Source organism: Podarcis gaigeae (genome assembly GCF_964106915.1).
Source record: "Podarcis gaigeae genome assembly, chromosome: 10".
Lineage (NCBI taxonomy): Eukaryota > Metazoa > Chordata > Lepidosauria > Squamata > Lacertidae > Podarcis > Podarcis gaigeae.
Window position 1 is genome coordinate 40,381,262 of NC_139686.1, and position 19,738 is coordinate 40,400,999.

At 40.4% G+C, this 19,738-nt stretch overlaps 1 protein-coding gene across 3 annotated transcripts in view; it reads left to right on the forward strand.

Moving 5' to 3' along the window:
- Nucleotides 1-18,385, forward strand: part of LIN7A (lin-7 homolog A, crumbs cell polarity complex component) — a 38,753-nt gene extending 20,368 nt beyond the window's left edge. For all 3 annotated transcript variants that reach the window (XM_083698499.1, XM_083698501.1, XM_083698500.1), the window contains 4 exons: nt 7,652-7,723; nt 11,220-11,429; nt 12,301-12,507; nt 13,658-18,385. In XM_083698499.1, the coding sequence (XP_083554625.1) occupies nt 7,652-7,723; nt 11,220-11,429; nt 12,301-12,507 (489 nt within the window). In that variant the 3' untranslated portion in view covers nt 13,658-18,385. The remainder of the gene's footprint in view (nt 1-7,651; nt 7,724-11,219; nt 11,430-12,300; nt 12,508-13,657) is intronic.
- The last annotated feature ends 1,353 nt before the right edge of the window (nt 18,386-19,738 follow it).

Genomic DNA, 19,738 nt, shown 5'->3' on the forward strand with positions numbered 1-19,738 from the left:
AAACCAGGATCTTTGTTCTTCCCTAAAGAAACCATGATGAGAATCAGACGTTTGTTCTTGGGCTGCTGAGGGATTTCTTAGTGAAATGCTCCATTGCATCTCATTCAGCACCCTGTTCCTCCCTCCCTCCACAGCTCACAGTGAAGTCAGAAGGCAAAGTACAGATCTGGTATGGAAGCACACTGAGATGGATGCAAGTAGGCAGATGTGCAAAGCAGAAATCCATATCGGTATCTTAAATCCTTGTATTTGGAAGCTCTTCATCTCTCCTTTGTTCATATGCGATGCTTTTTCAGGATATTTAATTCCAAATATAAGGTTTGAAATTAACTATAATTAATATTCATTTTTTCCCCAATATGGTAAAATAAGTCTAATTTTCTCTTCTTCACACTCTCAAAGAAACATTTCATTAGGTGACCTTTATATTTTTTCCATATACTCCTGTGGTATGTTTTGTAATTAAAAATGTCATAGCTCCACAGAGAGCTAAATGAGATTTAGTTCATTGCAGGTTTGGGATTGTTAATGAATCATCATCCCCACTGCATGAGGCAAAGTGACACATAGCTTTCTTGCATGGCATCCAATTGTTCTGACAGCTGGCGTAATGGTGCAGATGTTTATCTCCAAGAGGGGCCTGCTAACACTGTCCTGACAGAAGCACATGACTTTTTTCCCCAGATTAATAAAAGAGTATCATACCAAAGCTCTAACAGCTTTAGTAACAGACCAATTTTATTTTTATTCAAATCACATAAAGCTACTGCATGCTCAGTCAGACAATGCAGGCCAGTATTGTCTGTGCTGAATGGTAGCTCTCCAGAGTCTCAGGAGGTATTTTCCATAAGATACTGTCAAATCCTTTTTTTATCAGGCAATAATCAGGGGTCTTCTGCATGAAAGGCAGGGACATTGCTAGGCCTTTAAAAGACTTGCGGCGCAGACCCAGAACACAAATTTGCACATTTTTATTTCTGTGTGTAATTGCAAATGTAAGTTGACTTTCAGAAAATAAGCTGCTCTGAAAACAATATAAAAATATGTGTTTCTTTTCAAGTTTAAAAAGGGGAGACAAAGGACAAGAGATGTTGAGACTGTTGTAAAAGACCCATAGCTCCCTGATGTGTAGCATGTGCTACATTGAAAGCACTCAATTTAACATCCATGGCTTCCTCCAAAGAATCATGGGAACTGTAGTTTATTAAGAGTGCTGACTGAAGATCTACAGCTCCCAGCAGTCTTATCAGTTTACAGTTTACAGGATTCTCCATGTCTCTTAAAGTGGTATTAAGGGTTTTAAATGTATGGTGTGGGTGCAATGACCTTCACAGTTAGTTTATTACAGAAATTCATATGGAAATGCTTACATAGAAAGTAGAAAATAACAAGAATGCAGGTGAAGCAAATCAGAATAATCATAAAACACAAAACTAAAAAGGCAGTAAGTCTCAGGTAAAACCAGGGTCAGCCCAAGACACCTGAGGTGGAGCCCCAAATGCCTCCCCTCCCCACCAAGGAAGAAGGGGTGAGCGAAGATCTACATCAGGAATAAGGGCGGAAGAATGATCAACATTGGGATCTGCTGCCCCGGTGAATCCCGCCACCCTGGGTAAGACAGCAGGGGTAAAGTTGACTTTAAAAGGCCTAGGGAAATAAGAATAAAAGATGTTTACCTGCTGCCAAAGGAATAAGGCAAGTGTCAAGAGGACCTCTCTTGAAAAAGCATTCCTAACTGGAGCACCATCACTGGGAAATCCCTCTCCCAGCAGTTACCCACCTTGCCTCCAACAGCAGAGGTACTCGATGAAGCATATCCGTATTCCTGTATGGATATGCCCATATATTTCACCATCGGCCCACAATGTAAATAGCAAAGTAAAAGCTGCATTAGGTAATAGGCAGTTTCTTTATGCATTGGTGGAGATTATGTCCATTATACTGAGTCAAACCATTGGTGCGTCTATCACAGTACAGTTAGCATCAGCTGTCAGCAGTACTATAATGTTTCAGACAGAGGCCTGATCTGCTGAGTCCTTTTTTAGCTGGGGTTGCCATTAACTTCTTTATTAAAAACATGTTCCAAAACTGAGCAGTGGTGCCTCCCAGATTAGCAGAACTTGGACCTTATTTTTGTTTTTCCTTACGCCTCTTCTCTGTGCTTGTTTTTGCTATTCTCACAAGAGATTTGAATTTCTATTTTATAAAAAGGGTTTGTTGCCACTATGCTTTCTCCTGTCCTGTCAAAGCAGTATTTTTAGTAACTGCAGTAGCGAAGAATCATTTGGCCTGTTAGAATCCTCCTTGTGAGTATCATGTCAATCTTTTCTGTAGATCAGTAAGCCTGTGGCCCTCCAGATTGGCCCCATGACAGTTGGCTCTTGTTCTTTGCAAATGAACTTCATTTTGTCTTTGAAATAATTTTATTTTGCACATTATAATTTATGATAATTGTACTGGTTAATTAGTTTGCTAAAGCTTCTATAATTAATCAGCTTAATTTTTGATGTGCTTGACAGCCACAATACATATGCATTTCCTTACCTCAGTGCATTCTCGCCTGGCATATCTAGGAGTCAGGTGGTTCTGTTTTCAGCATTCAGCATATAGCGCATGTTGAAAATTGATGTGAGTGCAGTGGGTGTTTTTCATAACCTGGGCAATAATGGTTCAGAAACATGTAGTAGATTTAGGGGGTGATACTATTATCTATGAGAGAGCATCTTGGGGGCCATAGGATACATTGGATCTGCCTTTCCAATGCTGAAGAGGGAGAGCCAAGATTGGATCCCGATTCTCCACCAACATGGGAACACCTGATATCCCAGCACAAGCTATGTCAGAGCCACAACATCAGTAGGGCCAGAAAGGGGGCATTATGGAACTGTGCAAGGGAAGGACCAGAAAACATTGGAGCCAAATAATCCAAAGTCGCCACAGTCCTCTGACGTACCCTCAAGGCAAGGAAGATTTAGATCAGCTCAGGAGTTGGTCTAAATCTCTCCCATGATGAAAAGGGAAATGTTAAAAATGGATACATTAAAAGGAAGGAGGATTTCAAGTGTTCTTTTTTCCCCCTCCTTACCTCACATCTACCCTGCTGTTCATCCATCTTTGGTTTTTGCCCTCGGTAGGATTGGAGCTTTAGTGATCCTTGCTTGCTGCCAGAGCCCTTTTATATAGGACTACAGCAACTCTCTACCAGAAGATGTAGCACACAAGGGGTCAGCAACCTAAGGCCCATGGGCTGAAAGCAACCACGGAGGTCATTTTACTGGCCCACAAGCCACCCTCGAACTGAGCTGCCCACTCACGCACTACGCTAAATTAGCACAGCACGGGGGCTCACTTCCACGGTGCTGGAAATCACGGGCGCGCATGTGCAATCCAGTCCACAGAGGGATCACTGCAGGACCGATCCAGCCCAGGCAAGATAAACCTTGCTGGCCCCTGCAGTACACAGGTGATGGCTGCTTGCTCTATCAACAGCTATCAGCCATGATAACAAAACTGAATCCCTGAATTCAGAGGCGGTGAATAAAGATGTTAGTACAGACAGTGGGTTATGTCTGTTGCCTTAATGTCCTTCACATAAACTTCCCACAGGCATCCAACTGCATTAGATGGATCACTGATCAGATTGAGCAAAGGCAATCTTACACTTTTAAACTGATGCTGTATTAATAGATCAATACATAAGCAATATACTAATTATGAGGCTCCAAAGACTGATCATTTCCATGTTCCCGTTAGCTGCGAGTGGCAGTATGATTAAAAAAAAGCACAAGTGTGTTATTGGCAATATAGTCTTGGCTACCCCCAGTTCAAAATTATTGGGATATTTTTGCCAGTTTCTAATAATAGTAATAAACAGCCTGCTAATTGTCAATCATTTAGATTTATTAATTTGACCCAGATCTCAAAAGCATTGAGCTACACATGCAGTTAATAAGAACACATGCGTTATTAGTGAAATGGGTTAATTGATTAGAATCAAAACAAGTGTTTCAAATGGAGGCCAGAAGCAAATAGGCAGCCACTGCAACTGGTATAGAATTGATTCAAATGCCCGTCCCCCTGACAAGCATCATAACAGCTGCATTCTCTATCAGCTGAAGTTTCTGTGCTGTCTTTAAAAGCAGCCCCATATAGAGAGTATTATTCATTACAGTAAACTTCTGAACATTCCTTGCCTCAACTGCTTTCAACCATAGACCTAACTGAAAGACTCACCCGCTCTGCCTAACTTCTGTCAATAAGCCAGATTTTTACTTTTTGACCTTTCCAATGTATATTGAAATAAATTATTGTGGTGGGGGATAAGGCATTCAAGAGTAAATTAAAACACCTGTTTTCAGACCTGCAAGTTGTCAAAATGTAAGAAGTTCTGGTTACTTTAGATTCCCCCACCCTTCTCTGTTCATCTGCCATCAACATTGTATATGGTCAGGCAGCTTTGAGGGTTTTTTAGCCTTCTGCATGCCTAGGGAGTCCTTGAAATATGAAGAAACCACTTCTGTATTTTTGGACGACTCAGTTTCATTTCAAAACTAATAGGCACTCAACCACCTGAGTTCAAAAATAGAAGGGATGGTGCTTTTTAAAAAAAGCATATCTCTCAAGATTAAGATAAAATGCAATTATTAATACACTATGTTGGTCAACCCTGCCTGGACCAAGTCTGTTCTGTACTATAGCTCATTAAATCATTGCTGAAATTCTGCACAAATGAAGGCAGCTTAAATAAAGAGGAGGGCTGTCACCCTTGTTTTTTGTTTGCCATCTCCCTCTTTAAAACAGCATTTCTTTCTTGCAATTATATGCTGCCCTCGTTTGAAGGAGCTGAATGCAGCATAAATGCTACCCTCCCCATTTTCTGCTCTTAGCAACCCCATGAGGTGGTTTGGGCTGAAAGCTTGTGAAAGGGCCCTTTGCAAATTCCATGGCTGATGCAGGATTTGAACCAGAGTCACCATGGTCAAAATAATCATACTGCTCATTCATTAAATCATACTAAAGTGCATTTTAGAGGGCTATCAAGGATCCATGTGCATCACCAAAAATTATGCTCAGAGGGCTGGGACCAAGTAAGCCATATCAGTAGCAGACCTATGGATATCAATTGATATGACTAACATGTCCATTGGTTTCAATGGGTATACTCTATGTGGACTTAGCTGTGCAACTTGAAATCAGTTTCCTTTTAACTGGTAGCATTATTATTGTTAATTTCCAGTTGACAAATCACACTATCCTGCAGCATCCATTCCTCCTCCTTGTAATAAGAAAAGATAAAGTAGATGGGGATTTTTTGTGGTCTTACAATTATTCCTCACTTCTGGCTTGCAGTTGTGAACTAATTGCAGCATCCAGCTATGCCCCATGAGCCTTCAAAAAACAAAACATGTCCACATAACTATGTTTTGTGCTGTTGGTCCTGGAAAATTGCTCTTGTGTTACACTGTAGCAGATGGAACAAGGTGCCAAAGGTGCTATCATCCCCCCAAAAAAAATCCTTTTTCAAAGCTCAAAACCACCTACAGATGTCTCATGAGAACAGTACTGACTGCTATTGTCCCAGTATAAAAAAAACAACAACCACTGCTGGATCCCACAGCAGAAACAGAAAGATATGTCCCTCCACACTAGTACTGCAAACATAGTACCCACTTTGTGTTTATTGCTATTGAGCAGCACAGCATAATATCAAGCAGACTCTGAAATTAATTGATGGCCTCTTACATTATTTAAACATTGACATTTTTCACTTGGAGTGAGTATTCAAGTGAAAGCAATTATAACTTGATTATTTATCACACCAATAAGTCATGGTACATTAAATTAGACCTGAGATGATTAAGGATGTCTTGATGATTTAGTATTTGATTAGAGCCACAGGACTACAATTTCAAATTTAATAAATATGCCAGTAGGTATCTTCAGTGCACTAAGCATTCTTGCTACAACTTGTTTGAGTGCAGTTCTGCTGTATAAGGATGTAGACGTTCACAGAAATTCAGAGAGTCTGATCCTGTGCTCTGTTGGGTATAGAACAGGGACCATGCTTAGGGAGTCCAGTAATGTCATTAGTGATGTGCCAACTTCATGCCTAGATTATGTAGTAAACATTTTTTAAAAAGAAAATTACTCCTCTTTGTGGTTGTGCCAGGACCAAAAGTGGGGGGAAAGTCCGCACATGGAGTTTGCCTTTTTCACAGCCTCTGCACACTGTCGACATCTTCATCTATATCTTCATCAAAAGTACCGAAGTCTGAACTGACAACTTAGTCCAAAGTATCTTAATGGCAATGTTGCCTTAACTGAAAGTTTCACTGGTCAGTTCTGCAGCAGAAAAGAACACTCTCACCAAAACTTTGAAAAACTCCCCAAGAAAGTCAACAACACAACCTATTTTTTGATTGGTGTAAATAATTAAACCACACTAAAAGGGCCTATCTTCTTAGTAGTTCTGTGTGAAAAAAGAAATCAAGAGAAGTGGTGTTTTGTTCTTTGCTCTTGTTGGTGTCTTACTTCCGGAGTTCACATTGCTAACAAGTTCAGCTTCTTGGCAAAAAGACAGGCAAAACTTGTGTGTGTGTCTGTATTAATGTCATGGACTGGCTGAGTACAGAGGAGTGGTGGGAGACAGCAGCTGGGCAACCCCTAAGGGAAGAAGACTTAGAGCCAGGGGATGGGTGGTGGGACGAGTGGTCAGAGAGAGCAGACTGGGTGTAGAAGGTATCGGAAGCTGAAGAAGTAACAGGGTTTGGTGAGCAGGAAGAGGCTGTGGTAGAGAGCAGTGCAGAAGCAGAGGTAGAAACAGAGAATGAAGAGGATGGGGGACAAGAAGCAGAGATGAGTCAGGCTGGTGAAGAGGCCAGGGGGGGTCTCCCACTCATGCTGCAACCAGTTCCCCTCACCCTAGTCTCCCAGGACTCAGTATGAAGAGAGGCATGACAACGGAATATCAGATTGCTTGGGAAGGACACAGGGGAGGAGGAGACATAGGGAACTGTGGGAAGTTGGGGACCTTCAGCCCCTACAAATGTCTCATAGGGGCAAGATCTACCAGGACAAGTTGCTGTGCTCACTAGGCATGGCCTCCTGAGTCAAGCTTGTTTCCTTGAAAAAAGAATTAATTCACTGACGCCGTGTGATTTATTGCTGACCTGCTCCTGGCACATGCTCCTAACAGTTAAATGTAAAAGTGGTTTGTTTGTTTTTTAATTAAAGAGGGCTCTACACTTCATAAGGCAGATGTCTTTGCTTTGTGCAACACTCATGTTTTTTTACAAGAAATATATAAAGTGTGAAGGATGAAATGCACCCATTTACATGATTATGGGGACCCAGGCCCACTCATGTTCCATGTATGGCAATCCAAGGAAGTGTTACCTATTCTCTATGTATCAAATATAGATGTTTGAGTGCTTGGAATATGGCAATATGCTTCCAATAGCCTTGAGGGGAGACATACGGATTATTAAATCAATAGTACAAAAAGGCTGTTGGAGGTAGCATTGTCCTATGACATGAGAAATACAAAAAACAACTGGCCAGGCAAACAAGCACCAAATTGAATTCAGAGCTTTTGACTTGCGGAGAAACACTCGATGATTCATTTTGCTTCTGTTTGTTTTTTCCGCTTCAGGTATATCAATATATGCATGAAACCATAAACGTTAATGGCTGCCCCGAATTCCGCGCAAGGGCAACAGCAAAGGTAGGGTGCTTGCAGCTTTAAAATATACACTCCTAAGATGCCCCAGTAATTGACTGTGCGCGTGTATGTTTCAGGTATTCGTGTGTAGACTGTAAGAAAATTTAGACATCAGTGGCAGCCCAGAGTCTAGAACCAGTGCTACTTTCCAGGTAACAACTATAATGGCAAATTCAACCTTTGTGCTGCTGCTTCTGTAGCTTAAGAAAAGAGAATGCTTCCCAGAATAAAGAGGCTTGCAGTGTGGGGAGCGGGGAGCCAGCTTCAGGTCAAATCTACTATTTCATTGCATAGAACAATGTACTGGCCATTCGCGCTTCTTTAGCTAAGTTCTCCTGTAACATTTTTTTTCTCTTCATAGTATGGCACAGGCCTTCCTTTAGGACAGTAAATGTTCTCACTGTCAGAGATGCTGAACACATATTTCCTCAACAGAAAGCAGCAGCAGCAGCAGCAGCTGTATGTTTTTCATCATTTCTGAAAAACAGGGCCTTATGATGAAATTTCAGGACGCATCCTTACAAATCTTTGTATGTGCCCAGCATCAAGAGAAATAATGGCTGCGTTCAGTTGCAACACTAAACCATTGGTTTTAGCATTACAAAAAGCTTCGCTTTCCCCAGGCTTCCTACTTCTCCCATCTGATGCAACTCCAAGGAGATTGGAAGTTTTTTCTTCCATCTTTGATTTACCAAAGTTTGGCATGCCATCTAAAACGTGAAATGGGGTTCAGATAAGGTAGTTAAGTTAATAAACTATGGTTTGACGTTAGTTGGTTTCCACCAACCATAGTTAAGATTAACCACAGTTTGCGTGGCTTCAGATTACACAATAACCTGAGGTTAATCAAAGCGGAAGTAAAAGCTTCATAACTGCTCAGGAATTCTGTGTAGGAGGGGAGGGGCATGTGCAAGCCCAGTGGGAGGCTAGAATCATCCTTGCAATGCTAAACTGTGGTTTAGCATTTTATCCAGTCCATCCCATTGCTTTTGTAACTAAATCTGAAATGTACTTTTGTGTGCACATTCTGCAGAGAATAAGTGTTTGCAATAAAATACCCATTTCCTCATGGAATAGATTCTGCCTTATAACACTGATAAAACTTGAATGAATTTTCTCTGCATGAGTGAGGCAGGGGAAAGAAAACTAAGAAAACTGTAGAACTTTTACAAAGCATATGCACACAAACGAAGAACACAGCTCTTTGCAAATCAAAGCAATTAATGCTAATGTTCTTTCCACAATTCTGGTGAAAGAATCCTGTTGATTTGAAATGGAAGAAAGCCAAAGTTTGATGTAGGGGAAACATTATTTTAAATGTATTATTAGAACCATTAAAATAATGTGTTTTAGATTATTAGAGAGTTAAAAAAAACACAATTCTGAGCCATGCAGTACTTTTTAACTTTAATAAGCTATAGGTAGGTCTAAATAAAATTCCTCCATTATATTATCAGCTTCTGGAACATTGCACATATGCAAGAGTGGTTTGAGCTTGAGCTTTGCAACTCCTTATCCAAGAAAGGTGTGTTCTATATTACTTCTGCTGTGGATAGAAAAGTACAGTTAAAGGTGAAAAACTCTCCAGGTTTGCCATTCTCATTTCTTATTCATTTAGAACAGCAGGATTGTAGAGCAATGTTTCAATATCACAATATTTCCTGGTTTTTTCTGGGCTGTCTGCATTGCATTATCTTGTGCATTTATGTTTGACATTTAATGTGTGCATGGTTACAATTTTTGCATGATAACACATGTTGCATATGTAACTAAGGTCTCATACTCATGTTACCTAGTTCCATCCATTAAACATCCCTAATAGAACAATCTCTCATAGGACCTTTAAGAACCATGGACATCATTCCAGTTGACGTTAAGCACTTTCTAGCATCATTTATTGCAATAGAAGAGTTATGTATGTGCTTGGGGCTATCATTCTATAGCCACTTGCCTGAGGCTAAGCCCCAATAGGACTTACTTCTGAATATGCAAATATAGGATTCTAGTGTACATCTCTCCTATGGAAATGAATGAACCCCTTAAAGTGTTTAACTTTAGTTAGATTCTTTCCTGCATTTTAACATGCCAAAGAAACATACAAAACACTTTGAAAAACAGTTGTTGGTGGGAAAATGTCTGTTTCCACAATGCAAATTGGTTTATTTTGAGAATTAAGGTATACTTCTAAACTTTGGGGTTTTTTTAAAGCAATGTAATCCTGGTTTCCTGCTGCTTTAATTTCAGCAACTGTTTTAACTTCAGGAGTCCTAAAATTTTATTTGACAAAGTTATTTAAACTAAACTCCCCTAATTAAAGTATTTTTTTCTTCCACTCCTTACCATTGCGAGTCCAGTGGCTCCACTTCGCATGTAAAGACTATGGTATACAGATTCCACTTTGCTGCTGAGGGATGTTGCATGCCTGCCCCTGCTAGCATGAAGCTCAGTGTGTGCATAAAGGCCCTGCAGAGCTTTCAAATCTGTTAATCTTGTTAATCAAATCTGTTAAAACATTTTTAAATGTTACTTTGAAAATACATTTTAAATCTATTTAAGAAAAAAACACCTCCCTTTTTTGTAGTTTGGCAAAGCTTACTTTTTATTATCATTATTCACAGTGTTGGTGCTGACCTTTAAAGCCCTAAACGGCCTCGGCCCAGTATACCTGAAGGAGCATCTCCACCCCCATTGTTCTGCCCAGACACTGAGGTCCAGCTCTGAGGGCCTTCTGGTGGTTCCCTCACTGCGAGAAGTTACAGGGAGCCAGGTAGAGGGCCTTCTCAGTAGTGGCACCCGCCCTGTGGAACGCCCTCCCATCAGATGTCAAGGAAATAAACAACTATCTGACTTTTAGAAGACATCTGAAGGCAGCCCTGTTTAGGGAAGTTTTTAATGACTGGTGTTTTAATATATTTTTAATATTTTGTTGGAAGCCGCCCAGAGTGACTGGAGAAGCCATGCCAGATGAGTGGGGTATAAATTATAAATTATTATTATTATTATTATTATTATTATTATTATTATTATTCAGGTTTCATAGGGAGGCCACATTCTAGAGAACATAGAAAACTGCTTATAGATTTAGAAACTCTACTGAAATCATGGCATCCCTCTGCCCAGAAAAACTTCTCCAAGTAGTGCACAGAACTGGTTTTCATATTTGCTTCATGTGCATGGGTTGCGTTTATGGAAACAGGGATCCCCATATGTGCAGGAGCTCCATGTGAGCCTTTGAGCACATGTGAAACTCCATACTTGGGATTCATGCACCCCAGTCCTAATACGAAAGATGTTGGCACATAACCGTGCTTGGAGGCTTTGGGCAATTCTGTACTAAATGCTCCACATCAATACTTTGTATTCAGAAGAATTATGGAATATTTGCTTAAAATTAAGGAATTGCAAATACTGTTTCATGCAAATTAATATTGTTTAAAAAGTCAGCACCATTGCTTTTCATTGTACTCGCTATATGCTGAAGAGATGTGTTTTCTTCTAGGCAACAGTTGCTGCCTTTGCAGCTAGTGAAGGCCATTCTCACCCTCGAGTGGTAGAACTGCCAAAGACTGATGAAGGCCTTGGCTTTAATGTAATGGGAGGAAAAGAACAAAATTCTCCTATTTATATTTCTCGCATAATTCCTGGAGGAGTAGCTGAGAGGCATGGAGGACTCAAACGGGGAGACCAGTTACTTTCTGTTAATGGAGTGGTATGTGAACATGTTGATTTTTTTTTTTTTTATGAACTGTGCTTTTTGAAGGAGCTTCAGCTCCCATGCTGCAAGTAAGAAGTCATAGCTGGAAATGCTGTGGGCTGTGTCCAGACATCACCTTCCACGGATGGAAATGCTTCCATCCATGGAAGACTTTTGCCATTTCCCTCTCCCCACACTGCTTCAGAGAGTCACCTAACCCTCAGGAACTGTGGAAGATGGTCCTAGAGGCTGTAGTGGGAGGAAGGAACAGGCAAAAGCTGTCTCCTATTGGTCTGTCAATGGGAGTGTCCCATAAGTTCCACTGAGGGGGTGCTCCCACAGGTTGGAGTGAAATCTGGATACAAACCATTATATGTAGCTCTTGAGTCTTGAGTCTTGATGGGTCCAGTGTGGAATTGCAAACATTTCAAACAGCAAACAGCAAACAAAAGCTGCTGTTATGATATGCAATATTAGGAATAGTTTTCAAGTCAATGATAATTAAAAACAAAGCAAAAGCAAAACAACAGGCAGTCATAATGTGACATTTCAGATACAAAAATTGCAAAGTGGAGATTTTGTGTAGCCATATATTGATTTTAGAGAGGTGTGTTGGGGTGCAGTAAATCTGTATGTGCCAGTTATCTGAGAACTCATCCCTGCAGTAGGTGCATCAATACAAGCAAACTGCATATTTAATATAATTTTTGCACCAACTGCAAAAAGCTAAAAGTCTTTAGGGCTTTATCAAGCTGCTGGAACTGTGCTTTCTGCCCTGATCCTGGGTTCTGCTTTCTTGCCTTTTCAGGTATTGCCTTCCAAACCCAAGTCCTTAATAGAAACTTGCAATATGTGGTTTTTCACTATTCTTTCCTTTCGTAATCAGAGCGTGGAAGGAGAGCATCACGAAAAAGCTGTGGAGCTCCTGAAGGCCGCTAAGGACAGCGTCAAGCTAGTGGTGCGCTACACTCCCAAAGTGTTGGATGAGATGGAGGCTCGCTTTGAGAAGCTAAGGACAGCACGCCGCAGACAACAGCAGCAGTTGCTAATTCAGCAGCAGCAGCAGAATGCACAACAAAACCATATGTCGTAGGTGAGAGAATCCGATGGTCTTGCTTTTAGCCTACCATTAGAAAAGACTTTTGGCGTGTCGTGATCTGTAGCCTGCTTGTAGTTTTGCAAGCCCTGCTTTAACAATTTGGGTTTAGGTGCTAATCCATAATTTGCTTTGACATTCCATACCCTAAAATCCTTGCTCAATGTTGATTAATAGTAGAGCAGCAGGGGATTATTTCATAACTTAGATTTTATGCAGAATTCTCAAATATAGTTGTTAGGCTCAAGTTCAAAATTCAGGAATATGAACTGAATCATATAGAAATACCAGATCAGTCCTAACCCCTGACCTGTGCTGTTGGAGGGAGTTACGATATACCAGCAGTGCCTGGTCATTGACTTCTGTTGGCTGGCTTACTGCACCCTCTAAAAAGCACAGCGGTTGAGCAGCTATCTCCACCAATGTTCCCACCAATTACATCAAGTGTTGGACCCTGATGTGGGGTAGAGCAGAGTAGAGCAGGCCAGAGCTGGATCCATAGCTGCTCGATCACCTGCACAAGGAATAGTATTCCTCTGCAGGACACCTGGTCTCAATACAGTTGTTGTATCTGAAATATCAGGTAGTGATTTGGCTCCATTGCACTATTGCAGTTGTATGGTAAAACTCTTTATAATTAAGACCAGTAGCAGGCAGCATGGTGGGCTGGCAACACTCACCTGACCTCTGGGTAGTCACATCGCTGCTGTTAACTGAGACATAGATGGAGAGGGGCAAGGTGGCAAATGCAATGGCAGAGCCGATCCAGTTCCCCCACTGGTGCATTTGCACTGTGCCATCCTTGTCCACCCTGACACCTTGTCCATCCCCTTTTACCTTCAGTAAGCAGAGGCGGCATGGCCAACTAGAGTTCATGTGAACAAAGCTGCCCCACCATCCTCTACAGATCCAAACACAAAGCAAAAAAGAGCAGACTACACTTATCATTTGGTTGCTAGACCAATTGACTGGCCCTTAGTTGCTAGGGCTACTAATGGCTGCATGATATTAACGCTGGGCAACACCAGGTAGTGACTCTCTGGCGGCTACATATATGGTAGATGAAAAAGAGTAATTAAGGAAATAGACAGAAGGGACAGGTGTTGGTTAATTCCTCAATATTTCTGTTGTTGTTGTTTAATTATAGATTGTCCTCGAAGAAGAAATTCTAAACCAAGAATCCAACAATTTAGCAGCAAAGCTGTATTTTGAATTCCAACATGCAGTAAAAGAGCAGCAGCAATGACAATACAACAGCTGCATTCACCAGCAAACTGCGAAAGGCTGCCATAAGAATTGCTTGGCAGGTCAATAACATAGTGAAATCCTTCCAAAAGGGTTTTTCGGTGTACTGAAGTCCTAGGATGAAAGGTTTCTTTGACTCCTGTTCCGTGTGGTAAGGCTTTTTTAAAAAAGAAAAAGAACACTCTGTAAAATCGAGAGTTTTAGTAGTGAATGAATGAATGAATGAATGAATGAATGAATGAATGAATGAATGTGTCTATGGTCCAATCCTGCTTGCTTTACAGTGATACTTCAGTGGGAATTTATCAGATGGATGCAAGATGGGGCCACTGCTGAGAGTAACAGCTGTCTAGTATTTCTGGCCCTATCTAGCCTAAGCCATGCTTTTAAATGGATCAGAACTAGCTGATTTTAAAAGGATCAGAACTAGTTGATTCAGAATGTAGATGGAAAAGTGCTCTAGACTGCACACTGAAAGCAATGTGCTGACATTTGGGTGCTGACAATTGAATGCCACCCCTTTTGTGTCCACGGTTCCTAAGCCAGTAAGTGATACATGTGAGGAAGACCACCTTTTAAATGTACAAATCTCCCTATCTGGATTGAGGCCTGTGGCCCCAAGACGTTACAAATTCAGGGAGAAATTGTATCAGTTATAAAATGTTACCACTTACAAAAGCCCTTCTTGCATCTTGCAAAACATCTTCACTTCACAATCTTGTACAGGTGCTTTGATCTGAAATCCAGTTTGTAATCTAGTTCTTTACTTTTTTTTTTCCTTCCTGGGAGTTATTACAATATTTATACTGTGGCTGCAGAGTTGAGTTGATTAATCAATGGATCTAAATCAAAATATTGCTACTTGATGAAAGAGATGCTCCTGATTAATTTCTGTTTTGTTTTTGATGGTTAATTATTATTTTTAATGCAAGTGGTTATAAATCCATGGTGGGGGGCAATTTCCTCCTCCACCTCGTAGGAAGTAATGGTTCTTCTGAGATCATTCTTGCATCGTCTAAAAAATATGGAGGAATTTTTCTTCTCCAATACTATAGTTTTGAACTCATTTGGAACTATGTAGCCTTAACAGTACAATGCTGTACGTGTCTACTAAGAGTAAGCCCCACTGAGTTCCATGCAGCTTACTCCCAGGTAAGTGGATTCCACCATGTACCTTGGAATAAGCCCCATTGAATTCAGTGGGGCTTCTTTCTGAGTAGACATGTGTACTGTGGCACTTCATAGCCTATACAGAATAAATAATAATAATAAACAATTTGGGCAGATTTTTATCAGTGGATTAATCAACTAAACTTTCTTTTAATCAAACAACAGCCCTAATTTATACAGAATTTTATTTGTAAAAGCATTTTTACTCTTGGTGTATTCATAAATTCTGTTCAGCAGGTTTAATTCTGTCTTCTGTAAGTAGTAAGACTAGAGGACCCTTGAACTGTATTTTTAAATATAGATATTGCTAGTATTATAGCTATAATTATTCAGAAATCTATAATGTTTACAGTATATTTATAAGATATATATGATATGATATAATAAATAAATCTATATCTATAGATATATATCCCCAACATATATATATATTGTCAGAATGTATGTGTTCCAGAGGTAGGATCTGTACTTATTATATATTACAAATGTTTTAAGATAATGTTAATGAGACAAAAATTTCTTTTGGGGAAAAAATAGATAAAACAGGGTATCAGTATTTTCTCTATTTTTCAGATATATTCTTTATTTTGTTTATGTTTTTGGATTTAATACACCCAAATACTTAGTCAAGAAAGCTGGCGTAGCCAAGTGGCTGAGAAACTGAGCTACAAATCTCATGTTTTGCCACAAACTCACTAGGTGGCCTTAGGCAACTCTCTCTCCCTTTCAGCCTCAATCGCCCCCCTACTATATGGGGGATAACAATGCTGACTTACCTTACAGGGTTGTTGTAAGCATTACAACTAGATAAGTTAGCGCACACGAAGCACAATGGACACTTGAAAGTGCTATACAAACCTTGAGCATTATTATTATCCCATAGTGGGAAGGCAGGCTTCCCCAAAGAGGCACAAAGGATTGCTAAAATAATATTAGGATTTCTTTGACTTGTTCAACATAGGTCTGATCTACACATGCAGTAAAAATGAGGTTGGTTATCCAGGTGAGAACAGTAAGGGGCTTTAACCCATTGCCTCATCTGCAAGTCCCAGTTGGAGTTGGAACCCAGTGCCTGCTATGTGCATTGGAAGAGAATATTCCGTTGGCACCAAAGAGCCCCGTTGCCCCCTGCCAAGGTTCCAATCCACGCCTGCCACTTTTACAAAGCCATTCACAAAATTGCTCGTTATGTGATCAGTGTCTCTTCTAGGTTGGCCCCTCAGCAGGGTTGGTCCTACTAATGGGCAGAGTGAGGTGGCTGCCTTAGGCAACATATGTCAGGAATGGTGGCAAATTGATGAGAGATAGAGCTGTATTGCCATGAGGCCTGCCCTGCCCCCCCCCCCGCACTGCCCTCTGGTGTGGTGGCGGCCGCTGTCCTGTCACTAGCGTTGAAGTTAATTCATCAACCAGTTCAATTGGCTTCTGTCTGTGCTGTAGGGAGAGGTGCCACCTGGTCCTTCACCTCACACAACAAAATGTTTGGGGACATTCCTGGCGTTCAAACTGCTTGTGATGCATCATATTTTTGAATGTTCCCCTGCAATTCCCTTCATTTGGGTTTCCAGCACAGCAGACTTTATTATTAACATACTGGATTATTATTTTTACTTGCAATGAGTCCCCCCCTTTTTTTTCTTCTTCTTTGGAGTAGCATTCAAAAATAAGATCTTCTAAGTTATACAGTCCATTCTACCAGCTCAGGATTTAACCACTCCATTCTACTACATGTGCAGCCCAGTCTATTGCTACTGATGGTTAGGAAAGGCTATCACATCCTCATGCCTTAGCCATGAAGTCAGCCCATCTTGATCTTTTTCAATGAACCCTAATCCCCACGGGTCTCATGCAGGGCTCTTTCTCAACCTGGATACAAAATAGTCTTTAACCAGAAACATCAGGGATTTATGGGACCTTACGCATGCGAAGCAAGTACTCAACCACTGATTTCAAATGCTGGCATCGTAACAAACCAATCTCAGACCCAAGAATATAAAAAGATGTGCCGACACCTGCTGTCATCAGGATAATTTATAATGTGTGCAATTCATATGAATTAGTTGCAAGTAATCAAATTAAAACATCAGTTAAAATTTACATGCAGTTTCAGAACCATTTGAATAATAGTCATGTTGAAAGGTTGCTAAGGATGTTGTTTTCCTTGGGAATAATTAATAGAAGTCGATCCTAGAATTTTCATGGCTATGAAAAACATCCTTAAAGAAGAACAGCCGTAGGAATTAGCCAGAGCTTAGATGGGTTTTGATGAACACACATAAACTTTCCTGTTTGTAAGAAGTCGAGTGTTGCTTTGTGCAAAGATTTTTGAAAATAATTTGAGAAAAGTACTTCTAAGGCCAAATTAAAGTTACGGCCATAGCTCTTTGACACAGAACACATGAGTTTTAGGATCATGGCTTTTGAAAATATGAGATAAAATATAATTGTGTGGAATTGTGTTTTTAGTATTGTTTCAGTGATGTCTGGAACCAGGACAGTGCAACTACATTAGCCCTGTGCCATCCAACTTTAAACGTGGAATTTTATATTTGGGTTTTAGTTTGTTGTGTTTACCAAATGTGATGTGTGTTATGAAATATCTAGCTTCTTAAAAACGATATTGCTTAAGGGTTTATGTCAGAATTGAGTGTACAGAAGCTGTTTTCACCTTCCACACATTCTGTATTATGTTAATACAAACCTCAGTTATAGCCAACCCTGTAAAATGTTGTTATATATTTAGCATACGTTGTTGTCAAACTCCAACAGAAAAATAAAGATTTTGATAAAATGGCAGTGCATAAGGATATATTGCATAAGTAGATTGTCACTCATATTTCAATAGTGAATATCAACACAATTTGGATCTTATGGTTTAATAAATTATTTACACAGAATGTTTGTTTCCTGTTCCAGTTTACTATTAATGTGACATGCAGAGGTATTTAGACTGTGGCTGCAGAGCCATGTGCTGCATAGGAAAGTTTTTAAACAGTGAATGTAGAAGTAGAATCCACTGGTATGCCTCTTTACAAGGAGAGTTGTATGAATCTGCAGTTCATGTTGGTGCAATGTGAACGATGTATTAGATTGCACAGTGCTTGGTCTCAAGCCTTGAGGAGCATATCTCCCACATCTGGATGTTCTAAGAGAAGAGTGCCAGGCTCACTGGGTTACCATAGCAACACCAGTAAGGTCAAGGGCATGACTTGCTGAGTCATTCACCCTTCGCAGGAATGTAGAGATGGTTATACTATTCCTGTTTGCTGCCATGGTCTGACTGAGAGAATTGGGTAGGTTTTACACAGCGGCATTAGCTAGCATGGTGATAGCGCTAGCCGATCACTCTGTACATGTGTATCTCTACTTCAAAGACCAGAATAACTGCATATAGTAGATACTGTAGTAGTGTTTAGCTTTGTCTTGTATCTGGAGACAATAAACACTTTGTTACTTTGAACTATGTGGGAGAGGAGTTTTTTTTTCTGTCAACCAGGGACTCTGGAAGAGGAAGTTCTGCTGGGAGCAGGAAATGTCTGGTGTCTCTGCTGGGGTTCTGCATTCTCTGCTGATAAATCGCATGGCTGAGGTGTGGTGAACGACCAGCTGACTTCCACAAGTCACCAATAGTTCATCCAATTTTCTAACCACATGCTGGGACTAGGAGGAACAGGGCATCACAGATCTGCAAGAACCCAAGTAATGGTTCCTGTGGCATCATGGACCCCACTGAGAAGAAAGGAAAGAAGCAGGAGAATGAAAATTGCAGAGACTAGAGCTTTAAAAGATGTGCGTCTTGCAGCTTTTTGATACAGAGCTTTTAAGGTTATGTATATGTACTTGCTATGAATCCTCATTCTACTTTTGAGCCCAGATCCCTGCTGCTGGAGTGGCATTTTGTCCCCAAATTGTTGTTGTTTTTAGTTAACATTTTTTCCCTTTCTATGTTCAAATTCTCATGATGACAGAAAGGCATGTTTAGTGACCTTCTCTTTTCTTAACTTTTTCAAAAGAAATCTAAAATGACTGCAGGCACAAGCTGCTATGCATATTGCTATGAATCCCTAGCTTGCACAACTATATAACACAACATTTGCATTTCATTACAATATTTATGTGCTTCCTTTAAGAGAAAGAGAGGGGGGGAATCATGGCAGCTTCCCAGAAAACTCACCAATATTTCAAATATTTCAGCCAGGCTGAAATTGACAAGAAAGGAGCTAGAGCAGAAGGGTTGAAATTGGGGTGTCTAAAAACTACCACAAAATGCAGTGTTGCTTCTGCTATTGGAATGCACAGTATAGATTGGTATGCACATGAAGTATGATTTCAACTTAGTTCTTCACTGTAAATTTTCAAACCTGATTTGTTTTGATGGTTCCTGATGGGTTTTATTAAGTAGGTAATCTTAACTATATTTTACCCCTCTACAGACCCACTTATGTAGGATGAGGCAAAGAGAATACGTATGTGGTTGCAAGCCTTTTTCAAAGTGCAGGGCTTTTGCAGACCCTCCCACAAGAGAAAGCCATCTCAGCAGAGTTTAAATCCCATCTTAAGCAGTTTAAAAGAAAGCATAGGAATTAGCCGTTAGGCTGATCTCCTTGTTTTGTTACCCCTTTTATCAAAGGAACAGGCTACAGACTGAGTTTAAAATACAGTATATAGTTTACTCACAGTCAAGCATTCCTCCTGAGCAGCAACAGCAGTAACAACTATTGCAGGTAAAATACTTGCATCTACAGCAAAAACAGCTGCAGGGAAGCAGACAGATGTCCACTGCCATGGCTAGTTGAAGAGAAAGAGAAAGAGA